This window comes from Mustela putorius, unplaced genomic scaffold (assembly GCF_011764305.1).
Source record: "Mustela putorius furo isolate JIRA1106 unplaced genomic scaffold, ASM1176430v1.1 tig00000253_pilon_pilon_pilon, whole genome shotgun sequence".
NCBI classification, from domain to species: Eukaryota; Metazoa; Chordata; class Mammalia; order Carnivora; family Mustelidae; genus Mustela; species Mustela putorius.
In genome coordinates this window covers 10,253,624-10,266,125 of record NW_025421329.1, presented here as the reverse complement: position 1 = coordinate 10,266,125, position 12,502 = coordinate 10,253,624, and the positions used below count along the sequence as shown (strand labels likewise).

The 12,502-nt window shown below is 44.5% G+C and overlaps 1 protein-coding gene across 3 annotated transcripts; it reads right to left on the bottom strand.

Annotated features, from left to right (window-relative positions):
- Positions 1-1,886: 1,886 nt before the first annotated feature.
- Positions 1,887-7,862, bottom strand: CST8 (cystatin 8). Of its 3 annotated transcripts, none has more exons than XM_004754101.3 (4): positions 7,643-7,862; positions 7,084-7,412; positions 3,526-3,639; positions 1,887-2,037 (listed from the first exon to the last, which is right to left on the bottom strand). In XM_004754101.3, exons 2-4 carry the CDS (start codon positions 7,357-7,359, stop codon positions 1,954-1,956), a joined length of 474 nt encoding a protein of 157 aa, XP_004754158.1. In that variant the 5' UTR covers positions 7,360-7,412; positions 7,643-7,862; the 3' UTR covers positions 1,887-1,953. The 3 variants fall into 3 exon arrangements, with proteins under 3 accessions (XP_004754158.1, XP_004754159.1, XP_004754157.1); XM_004754102.3 differs by having other exon boundaries at positions 7,084-7,367; XM_004754100.3 differs by having other exon boundaries at positions 7,084-7,862.
- Positions 7,863-12,502: the final 4,640 nt, after the last annotated feature.

Here is a 12,502-nt window from a genome sequence, read left to right as displayed (position 1 = left end):
ATATGATAGTTGTCTTTCTCTGCTTGACTTATTTCGCTAAGCATGATACGCTCTAGTTCCATCCATGTTTTCGCAAATGGCAAGATTTCATTTCTTTTGATGGCTGCATAGTATTCCATTGTGTATATATACCACATCTTCTTGATCCATTCATCTGTTACCTAAAGCAATCTACACATTTAATGCAATTCCTATCAAAGTACCATCCATCTTTTTCAAAGAAATGGAACAAATAATTCTAAAATTTATATGGAACCAGAAAAGACCTTGAATAGCTAAAGGGATATTGAAAAAGAAAGCCAACGTTGGTGGCATCACAATCCCGGACTTCAAGCTCTATTACAAAGCTGTCATCATCAAGACAGCATGGTACTGGCACAAAAACAGATACATAGATCAATGGAACAGAATAGAGAGCCCAGAAATAGACTCTCAACTCTATGGTCAACTCATCTTCGACAAAGCAGGAAAGAATGTCCAATGGAAAAAAGACAGCCTCTTCAATAAATGGTGCTGGGAAAATTGGACAGCCACATGCAGAAAAATGAAATTGGACCATTTCCTTACACCACACACAAAAATAGACTCAAAATGGATGAAGGACCTCAATGTGCGAAAGGAATCCATCAAAATCCTTGAGGAGAACACAGGCAGCAACCTCTTTGACCTCAGCCGCAGCAACATCTTCCTAGGTACATCGCCAAAGGCAAGGGAAGCAAGGGCAAAAATGAACTATTGGGATTTCATCAAGATCAAAAGCTTTTGCACAGCAAAGGAAACAGTTCACAAAATCTTTCTTTCTTTTTAAATTAACATATAATGTATTATTTGTTTTGGGGTACAGGTCTGTGATTCATCAGTCTTACACAATTCACAGCACTCACTATATAGCACATACCCTCCCCAGTGTCTATCACCCAGCCACCCCATTCCCTCCCACCACCCTCTCTTCCAACAGTCCTCAGTTTGTTTTCTGAGATTAAGAGTCTCTTACAGTTTTAGACTGACTTTTTTTTTTTAAGATTTTATTTATTTGGTAGACAGAGATCACAAGCAGGCAGAGAGGCAGGCAGAGAGAGAGGGGGGGAAGCAGGCTCCCTGCTGAGCAGAGAGCCCAATGTGGGGCTCGATCCCAGGACCCCGAGATCATGACCTGAGCCGAAGGCAGAGGCTTTTAATCCACTGAGCCACCCAGACGCCCCTAGACTGACTTGTTTTTAATGATTATTTTCTTCAAGAGAATTTCATCTCCTGGTATCATCCTTATTTGCCCACTTCCTTTTCCATTCCCCAATTCTGTCTCTGTCTCTCTTTTTCTCAATCTCTACACACACACACACACACACACACACACACACACGCAGGTACACAGGAACAACGCGGCTTACTCTGGAGGTGTCATTGTCCTTCCCCTCTCTTGGTGTGACCATTGTTGACATTTACAGGAGAAGAAACACAAGTTTCCCAAATCACAGAGACCCCACAGGGGAAGACTGCTTCTTCTGCAGGAGCTATCCCAGCCCAGGTGACCTGTGGACTCAGAACTCTCAGGAAAAAGAGCCTCAGGCTGAAAAGGAAGCTTCCAGAAGGAACCTGTTGAGTTAGCACCTTCTGGCTTCAGACCTCTGGAAGGGGTTATTACCCAATCTAAAATGAATGCCTCCACAAATTTGCAGACCTCACTCAATCCTTTGTACTCAGGGACAAACTTATTCCTGGTGGTGAGTCACCAAGTTGGCCAAAGTCAAAGGGTTTCCCTTGAGGCCAAAAAAAAAGGAAGGAAGAAAAGAAAAAGGAATTGGACATACCCATCTTTTGTCACCACCTAATAAGAAACTAGGAAACAAAATAAGGAAAGAAGCATGCATGAGGAAACCACATTGGTAACACAATGCATGCCATTTATCTCCTCACAGAGAAAGGTGGTGGGGGCAGGGGGTGCTTCCGAACCCCCTAAGCGTCTGCACACTGCTTCTTCATCACCATGAATTCACCATTCCAGGGGAGTGCTCCAACCAAAAAACTGCACATTACTTTCTGAAAAAGACCACAATCACAGCAAAATCAGTAATACCAAAAAAGAGGGGAAATTGTGTCTTACTGCTAGGTATTAGCTTAGGAATATGCTGGAGGATGTTTCATCAGCCATCAATGAGTGTTCCTAGGAATCTGCTAGAACTTTGCAGCCATCAGCAGATACCTGGAGGAGTCTCTGTTCCCACAAGCACCAGGGATAGAAAGCAAATACTAACAATCATCATGTTTTGCTGGGAGATCAGATGTAAACGATTTTATTTTTAATTCTCTCTAATATTTTCTATAGTGTAAAGAAAGCAATTCTATGTCAGATATGATCTAATGTATGTTATCTTAAATAATTAAATACTGTATTTTTTTTCTAATAACAAGTCTAATATTGCCTTTTGTTCCAATAACCAGACCAGTCTGGAGGGCTCTAGGGCCTGCCATCTTTTATTCCAAAGAGACCTTCTCTCCATTTCAGAACATAAGCAAGAGTATGAAGGACCATAGGAGAAGAGAGGGAAATCCAAAGGGGGAGAAATCGGAGAGGGATTTGAACCATGAGATACTATGGGCCCTGAGAAACAATTGGGGTTTTCAGAGGGGAGGAGTGTAGGGGGAGAGGGTAACAGGATGATGGGTATTGAGGAGGGCACGTGCTCTGATGAGCACTGGGTGTTATACTTACTAATGAATCATTGAACACTGTGTCAAGGACTAATTATGTACTATACAGTACTATACAGTGGCTAACTGAAAAGAAAGAAAGAAAGAAAGAAAGAAAGAAAGAAAGAAAGAAAGAAAGAAAGAAAATGAACCACAGACCTGAAGAAAGCCTTCACCAAAATCACACTTAGGACTTGGATCAACGTGGGGCTCTCCCCACCTCTGAGATCAGAAATACAGGCTTGAGGCTAAAAGATCCTGGGCCAGATCAGCCCTTTTTTTTTGGGGGGGGGGGTGTCTCTGGGCTCTTCCATGACCTTCCTGGAAATCATGGCTGAGCCTGGCGAGAATCAACTGTAACTGTGAGGGGGTGGGAACACTGTCCAGCCTAGTCACTGCTTAATCTCCAGCACCCAAAATACCACCTGGGGCAAAGTAAGCTTTGATGCATAGCTGAGTGGATGAATGAGTTTCCTTTTGTGTCTTCACAAGAATGAGCAATCCGGGGCCAGCAATGGCTGAGTTGCTCTAGGTCCTCTGGGTCCAAGAGGACAGACTTTCAATGAACATATGTTGTCAAGTTTTCCTACACTAAGAGGCCAGAGTTGATGAATCCCTTGCAATAAGGGTGACCCTGGCAGCATTCTGCCCCTAGGAGGAGGGGTAGGAAAAGACTCAGAGGGGTTCATCACATTCCCTTGTTGTCTATGCTCTGCTCTAAAGCCCACTTCTGGGGCAGAACTTTGGGAGTGATCCAGACCTCAAAGGATACAGGCAACCCAAGTTCTGTCTGGGGCTCAGAGCAGCCGAAACCATCACAGAAATTTGGTCACCTACCTTTTCCAGTTTAGAGTTCTCTTGAATGGAACAGTTTTCCGTACTGTTTGAAAACTTTCTACAATTGCTGCGGCCAATTACGACATCAATAAAGTATTCCAAACGATCCGTAACCTGTCAATTAGCAATGGTGCCATTTTATTCAAAAGATTTTTATTTTACTTTTCTTTAAGTTTTAGTCCAAAAAACCAAAAACAAAACAAAACAAAAAAACCCACAAACAACAAGAACAACAACAACAACAACAACAACAACAAAACCACTCTCCCCCTCATCCTCTCTCCCTATCGCCTAATCCCCGTCCCCTCTCTTCAGAGTCCCAGAGTCCAGGGCACGCCACATGGTCCATGAAGGATCAGGGAGAAGAACGAGGTTACCAGAACTATCAGCTGTCCTGGGCCTGAGATACTACAGGTTCCCACAGGCCAGAAGAAAGGACAGGCCCTGCGGCCACATTGGATGCTCCTCTCTGATTCCTTTCCCACACCCTCCCTCTGAAGTCTGCTATCTGGTGACAACTCCTGCTTTGGAGGGCTTCTCCATCACTTTAGCCAGCAGTCCTTAAAGGGGCCGTGTTGGCTGGAGTTGGTTTTGCTATTCTCTGTTGAGTGTTTAGTAAGCAGAGAAGCAGTAGGTCCTCAGTAAGACATCAGCAGTTTCTGAACTCACTAATGGCTGAGTGTGGTTAAGGCCACTCATGATGCTCATTTAAATCACTTTTTATCTGGTTTTAAGAGATTATAGCAGGAGGCAAAGAGGGTGTCTTTCCTCATGGCTGTCTTCAAGTCTTTAATAAAATTGTATTACATTTTAGCTACATTCCAAAGAGTTAACAAGGTGACTCTGGCCTGCCATGGGGGAGAAGCTGGTTAGTTGACAACAAGACACTGACAGAGTTGCCCCTAGGGTTTGAGTGTTAAGTTGGGAACCTCGAAAATATCATGGAGGCAAACCCAAACACCAACAGGACTTCGTTTCAGTCCTAATACATGCTAACCCTCACCGGGTGCTCGTTCTTTGCCCGACACTGCTCCTCGAGCTTGGCAGACAGTAACTCAGGCTGCACACCAGCCCTCTGCTGGAAGGCTGTCACTCCCTCTGTTTTCCTTAGGGAAACTGGGCAGAGGAACTAAGTGACCAGTGACCCTCCATCTAGAAGGTGAGACCCAGGGCTCCAACAGAGGTAGGTGCCCAGAACTAAACTTCAATTCCCTAACCACGTGATCCACCCTTTCCACACTTCTGCCCTCTCTACTCAGCCAACCAGAGGGCAGCAAAGGGTGCAATGTGCTCATTTCCAGGGAAATGCAAACCCGACCTGAGGGAAGCTCAAGGCTATTGGTTACATGATCACTTTCATGGAACACTCACAATCCTTTCTAAAAATAACTAGACCAGATAGACAGTTTTAAAACCCCAGTCTGATCATATGGATCCCAAGACCTCCCCGACTTAATGTCTATGTGGCTTCTCAACACTCCTAAGATAATTTAAAAGGGTTTTTCCCATGATCTTCAAGGCCCTGAGGAGTCTGGCCCCTGCCCACCTCTCTGGCCAGTCACATTGTCTCCTTTGAGTTGCTGAGTGAGCCATGTTCCTTCCAACTGGCAGCCAGCTATGCCGACTGCTCTTCCTAACCCCCATGCAGCCTCCCAGTCCTCCTGGCTCCCCTCCTGTAGCAGATGCTATGAATGGTGCCCAAGTCCTCTGCTGTTCTCAAAAACTGCCACTCCCTGGGTCTCCCTGTCTGGAGGCTTCTTGACCTTCAGGAGCCAAGAACACCTCTTAGCCATCAGTGGATGGGAGTTGATAGTAAGCAACTGAGCTTCCCTCCTTGCAGGGTGGCCAAACTCTGAGGCAGGATTTGCATCTTTTCCCAAGGTCACAGGGAGGACCATAGTGGTCACCTGCAGAGTAACTCATTCTGTACTGGCCACTTCCCTGCCCTCTCTCCCTCCTCCTCCGGCCTCCTGGTGCTTTCTGGGATGGCCTCCCAAATAAACTAATGGCACTTGAATTCTAGCACTAGGATCTGCTATGGGAAACCTGAACAAAATGACTTCCAACCAGCATCCTTCACTTGATTCCCTCTTAGTTTACCCTCAGGTTTAGCACCAATATCACTCCCTAAAGAGGTGATTCTCAGCCTTGACTGCATATTGGGGTCACCTGGAAGGTTTTAACACATATGAGACCTGGGTCCCACTTAGAGATCCTCATTTAATTGGTGACGGTGAGGCCAGTGCAGTAAGACATTTACAAGTTCCTCAGGTCCTTTCCGGGGAAGTCTTCCCCTGACCTCTGGACCCCCAGTACTGTTTCATCAGGTCAGATGCCCCAGCTCTCAGGCGGGTTTGGCACTGTTCCTTTCTGATTAGGCTGCTGGAGCCCTACGAGTCATTATTTCTGTCCATCTCACCACCTCATCTCCAGCAGCTAACATAGAACTAGTGTGGGAGAAACTCACTGAATATGTGTGCTACTTGGGTGCCAAAGAAAGACAATTGCAAGGGGGTCTGGTGAAGTTACAAGAGCCAGAATCCATCCCTCTATTTCAAAGGGCTCCAGGAGTTCTCCAGGTGGATTGTGCAGTGTGACAGTCAATACACAGATATCATCAGCATGATATCATGGAAATTCCGACTGTTGGCTCCCAAGACTGTTGGCTCACAGCTGCACTGTTGGCCCACCCAAAAGGATGGGGTCATAAGTGCCAACATGTACACTGGCCCAACTTCTGCAAATGGACACACCATATGGAGACATAAAAAGTGGAGTAAACCCCACCAACAATGACCTCTCTGTTGAGTATCTTTACAATTCCCTCCCGCAAGTTTCATGGTGGAATTACAAGTCACACCATGAACCTGCAGACTGAGGATTGTATATTAAGCTCAGTCCCCACTCTGGGGGCTTCCTCTTGACCATAGCATGCAGGGCCATGTGTTGCAAGCTCCGGGAGCATCATCCTCAATGGAATCCAACTAAGCAATGTTTCCTAGCACTGGGCTATGCCTGACCCTGTGAGGAGGGATGCAGTTTTACAAACTCAGAATCAGATTGCCTCCACTTGCACTAAACGAATGCTGGATTCAAAGAATTACAGACCATAGGAGAAGAGAATTTATTATTATTATTATTATTATTTATAGAATTTATTATTATTATTACCTATATATTAGACAGACCACATGCCTCTTTTCAACCCCACAATCTACCTTATGTGGACAGATTGAAATGTTGTCCATGGCAGCATTATTCCAGAATATTCATGGCACTCAATTTGTCTCCCAACCCTAGCATATAAAAATCACGAACACTTGATTTGCAGTTTGGAGTTTGCATGAGTTAGTACACATAAAGTACTTAGAAAAACAGTGGAAGCATCCATAGAAAGTGCAGTGATGTTACAGTGACATGCAAAGGTATAAGTAACTTGATCACTCACATACTTAGGACTTTTGTATATCATTGTTTTTCTCCCATGCCCACTCTTTCAGTCTGGCTTCAATCGGGGACACCATAGGCATAGTGCCTAGTGAGAGGGAACATCTTTACCTGCAGCTGGACTTGTACTGTCTTGACCACTTGGAAGAGGTACTTATCCTCACTTTCTTTGTTGTATTCTTGCATGGCAAACCAGAGACACTGCTTCACATTGGCATTTGAGGCGTTGATCAGTTTTAATTCTCTCAACACCTTGACCTTCTTTTTGCCTGGGTCTGTGCTGGATACCAGGGCCACCAAAATGGTAAGCAGAAGCAAGCAAGTCCCCCAGGATCTAGTCATGGACCTTCCGTCCCAGGACACAAACAAGCTTCCTCGTTCTCCCATGGCTGTAGCTGCAGGTGGGATGGGATGGCTACGGTTGCTGTTGGTTCCAAGATCTAAAATAGCGTCAGCCCAGTTCAATTCAAGAAAGAGCCATTAGGTTCCCCTTTAGGGCTACCCCTGTCTCTGAGGAAATCGACCCACAAGAAACCAGTTAAAGAGTCCCTGCTAACGGCCTTCTGCCATCCATCCCACAGCTGTGGTCCACAATTCCAAAGAGAACACTTAGACCCAGGTCAGCCAGGACCTACACTGGTCACCTCACCACCCAATCCTGCTTCCACACCTTAGGCCTCTAAGATGTGACTGTGGAAAGTGTTGCTTCTCCAAGTTTTCCTGGCTTTGGCTCTCTGGGGTCTCTCCAACCTGCTATACCCACTGGTTGCTCCCTCTTCCTTGTGCATTTGGGTGTAGCCCACGCCTCAGCCAGTGGTTCTCCTGGGTCTATAGCACTCAGTTTGTGCCTAATCTCTAGTCAGGCCCCCCCCCATTCCTGATCTCTTCTCTGTCCATGTCTCTATAGGCAGGACACACTTTGTGACATAATCCAGCACCTGTGATGCAACCACTGTCCTTTGGTGCAGACAGCTCACACACAGCAGGCAAGCTGTGGGGACCATCCAGAGGTCTTCTGCTCACCTGCACAGTAACCCCAGCTTCCCCAAAGCCTGGCCTCAGGAACCCCTCTGTTTGGGCCAATAGCACTTTCCTCTGCTGTCCTACCAGGGTAAGGGTCACCCAGCCAACCTGATGGCCAAACATGTGCTTTAGCAAGAGGGGGTATATACATGCCCTGAGCTCTCAGAGATTTTGCTTCTCTGTGAAAATCCCAAACCAATGTCCAACAAGTTCCTGGAGGAACCGAGAGGTAGATCTTTTCCCAGAGCCAGAAGACTGATGGGCTGTTGACCATGAGAAGTGGCAATGCATAGGAAACAATACGCAAGCATAAGTCGGCATGTCAGGTTGTAAAACGTTGCAGTGTAAATACACCATATTTTATTTTAGCTGCTTACTAATGGATGTTTTGCTTATTTCCCATTTATAGCTGTTACAAACAGTACTGTAATGGACAACACTTTTCCAATATGTTTGTGAAATTACACAGGTATTTCCATATAATAAAAGGCTAGATGGAAAATTGAGGCAAAAGCTTTACCTAGGGCACCTGGGTGGCTCAGTGGGTTAAGCTGCTGCCTTCGGCTCAGGTCATGATCTCAGGGTCCTGGGATTGAGTCCCGCATCGGGCTCTCTGCTCAGCAGGGGGCCTGCTTCCCTTCCTCTCTCTCTGCCTGCCTCTCTGCCAACTTGTGATCTCTCTCTGTCAAATAAATAAATAAAATCTTAAAAAAAAAAAAAGCTTTACCTAAATTAAAATTTAGTGTATATTGCCCAGCTGTTAAAAATGTATTAATAATGTATTAACGACTTTGAAATATTGATACATGTTAAAAGCACCCGGGAGTTTTAAGAAGTATCTAGGCCACCAGTAAAATCAATCTTGGGAGAAGGCCCAGGGACAAGGAAGCCATCCCAGGTTTCAGTGTATAGCCCTTTCTGAGAACCAGTGTACTGCATTTGTGCCTCTTAGGTATCAATGTACACATGAATCAGGAGGCAAAATGATCTTCAAAAATAATTTTTTATTAAAAAAATGCAAAGCCATCTTAATCACTCTTTGATTGTGTGAACCCACATCTTCAACCACATGTCCGCCTCTCCCACCTCACCAAGGACCAAATGGCACCCTGCCTCCCCACCCAGGCCCAGCTTTGTGACCAGGGCTTGATATTCCGTCACCTCCACCCAGAGGCTCAGCCACCTACAAGTCTCAATACAGATGTCACTGCCTCCATCCAAATCTAAAGTGTTTCTCCCACCTACTCCCAGCTACTCCTACCTACTCCCAGCTAGTCCTATTTACCCTCACTTATTCCCAGCTCCTCCCCTCTACTCCTAGCTACTACCCCCTACTCTCACCTACTCCCACCTATTCCCAGCTACTCCTGTCTATTCCCAACTACTCCCACTTACTTCCAGTTATTCCCAGTCATTCATAGCTTCTCAGGCCAAGCAGATCATTAAAGACTAACCCCAAAGACACAGCCCAGTAGACAGGGAGCCCACTAAAGTGGAAGGTCTTTGGAGCAAGGAGTCCCACCAACCCAGGGCCCACAGAGCCTGTGCTGCTAGAGTAACTCCATAAACTGCCTCTAAGCCCTTTCCTAATTAATTGCCAAATTCAGAACATCTGTTTGATTTTCTCTGACTCCATAGTGCATTTGAGTATTTTGTTTACTTGTCTTTTTCTTTTCTTATGAATACCAGTTGCCCAGAGTTTGCTTAAATATCATCTTTTCCTTTGTTCATGACACACCTGACATTGGTCCATGTGTGGCTATATAAGACAATGAACAGTCCACAATCTATCACCTAAACCAAGAGTGAGGATGTTATCAATATCTGACAATATGTGCTCCCTTATTGTACATGACACCGTATAAAGTCCCTGCCTTTACTCAAGAGTTTAATCACCAGTATCTGCACACACGACATGCTCAGTTATGCCTGTTTTTGTACTCTATAAAAGGATATCTACCACAGTTTATGTAAGACTCCTGGGACTTAGATTTTTATATTCCACATTATATAACCAAGTGTTACAGACTGAGTCATTGCTGCAGTCCTCAAAGCCTTCCTGTTTAAGAATACTTCACCAAGGGGTGCCTGGGTGGCTCAATGGGTTAAAGCCTCTGCCTTCAGCTCAGGTCATGATCCCAGAGTCCTGGGATCAAGCCCAGAATCAGGCTTTCTGCTTAGCGGAGAGCCTGCTTCCCCCTCTCTTTGTCTCTGCCTGCCTCTTTGCCCAATTGTAATCTCTGTCTGTCAAATAAATAAATAAAACCTTAAAAAAAAAAAGAATACTTTATCTACACCCTTTGCAATGACTTCTCAGGGTCTCTCCTAGAGTGGGTGGAATATGTTTCCCCATCCATGTGATGGGTTTCAGCATATGACTGGTTTAGCCCTGTGCAGTAGAGGCAGAAGTGACCATGTGTCAGGATTATGGTGAGATGTGAAGACATACTGCATTTTCCTCTTGTTCTCAGGTGATTTTCCAAGGAAAGGGGGTGCCTTAGGAGGTAGTCTGAGAATGTGCTGTATAGGAACACCTGGTCTGGACCCCAGAACCATGTTCCGAACTCATTTGAAAGTGAGCCCAACTGCATCAACCTCAAGTGAAGCCATACTAGCACACCTCCTAGACCAAGTATAGTGTAAGTGCCTGATGCAAACCTTATTGATTGCAATGTAAGTTCCTATATTGAGCTATTGACTTCCAACAGATCCATTTCAAAGACATCTAACTCAAACAAACACTGCCAGCTGTCGGACACAGGTACAAGCAAATAACTAGATAAGGAAGCAGACCACTCCACCCATGAACTTCCCTTTCTCAGAAAGCCCTCAGTGACTTGGATAACCTGACCACGTGGGTAACCCTGCTTCTCCTTTCCCATGCTTCACCTCCTATTCTTTTTTTTTTAAGTTTTTTTTTTTAATTTATTTAAGTAAACTCTATACCCAACATGGGACTCGAACTCACAACCCTGAGATCAAGAGTCACATGCTCTTCCAACTGAGCCAGCCAGGTACCCCTCCACTTCTAGCTCTTATGCCTTAAATTCACTGATAAAGAATGAACCCATGAAACCCTATATACCCAACCTTCAGCCTCTAATAAGGGCGGAGCCCCGGTTCTGTGCGCTCTCCCTCTCTCTCTGAGACCTCACTGAAATGTACTACATACCCACCAGGACTTGTGATTAAATAAATCTTGTTTTCCAGAGTTCCCTGATGGTTTCACTGAGATGTGTTTTGCTATAATAATTGAATCACAAGAGCAAGTACATCCACGTTTTCCCAGTGCGGCATAAAGGAAATATCTGTGGAGCTTGCTATTAGAAAAGACAGGCCCAGGAGAGTGCCTCAGGCAGCAGTGTGAATAGGTTGGCAACAGCCAGCCAAGCTACAGTCAGCCTTTGGACCCATGCACCAGATAGTGGATGCTTATTTTGGTTAGCTACCAGGGTAAGTAATGACTTAGTATAAAGCATTTCTTTGCCAAGAGCTGACTAGTACACTCAAATTCACCCAATTTAAGCATATTGCTAGTGTGTTCCCACTTCTGCAGACATTAGCACTTCTACTTTTCTCCTTTACATCAGCTCATCTTTCTTTCTTATCTTGTTGTCTTCTCCTGTTGCCTTCTGAGAACTTTCCCAGCCAGCTTGTCCACCCCATGATTCACTCCTCTCATGTCTTAATACCCCATCCATTTCTCTACTATACCCATTCACTCCTTTGGTTCTTTACATCTACTATTTCCTGTGATCCTTTTTTTTTTCTTTTTTTAAAATAAATGTTTGTCTACTTTTTTTCAGATTATGAAAACCTTTCTTTACCTTCTTAAACATTTTCTCTTGCTTGTCTTAATTTTTCAGCAATCTTTTCTGACAGTTTTGCTTCAGAAGGTATATTATAGAGAAGGGATCAGCAAATTTTTTCTGTAAAGAGGCAATTAGAAAATATTTCATGCTTGGCAAGTCATGTGATCTCTAAGACTTTCTCAGCTGAACCACTATAGCATGAAAGCCACCAGAGGCAATATGCCTCTGTTCCAATAAATGAGTAAGTATTTCTGCTCCAATAAAATTATTTATAAAAACATGCTGTGGGCCAGATTTGGTCCACAGGCCATAGTTTGATCACTCCTATTTAGAGTACTAAGTTGAACCACAGGGAATGACTAATATTTGACTGGTAAGGATCTATAAAAATAGTGGTTTTATATGGTTTATCTTCATAATTGTACTCCTCAGGTATTTAGTTATTTTGGCCAGCAAGTCCACATTCCCCAGAGATATTCATTCTGGAGACTCTAGAGGGAAATGCATTTCTTTTTCTTTTCCAGCTTCCAGAGGCTGCCTGAATCCCTTGATTCAGTGCCCCTTCCTCCATGAAGCCTCTTCAAAGCTCTCTCTGTATATCAACTGCTTTTTTAAAATTTTTTTAATTTTTTTATTAAGATATAATGTATTATTAGCACCAGGCGTATAGGTCTGTGAATTGCCAGGTTTATACA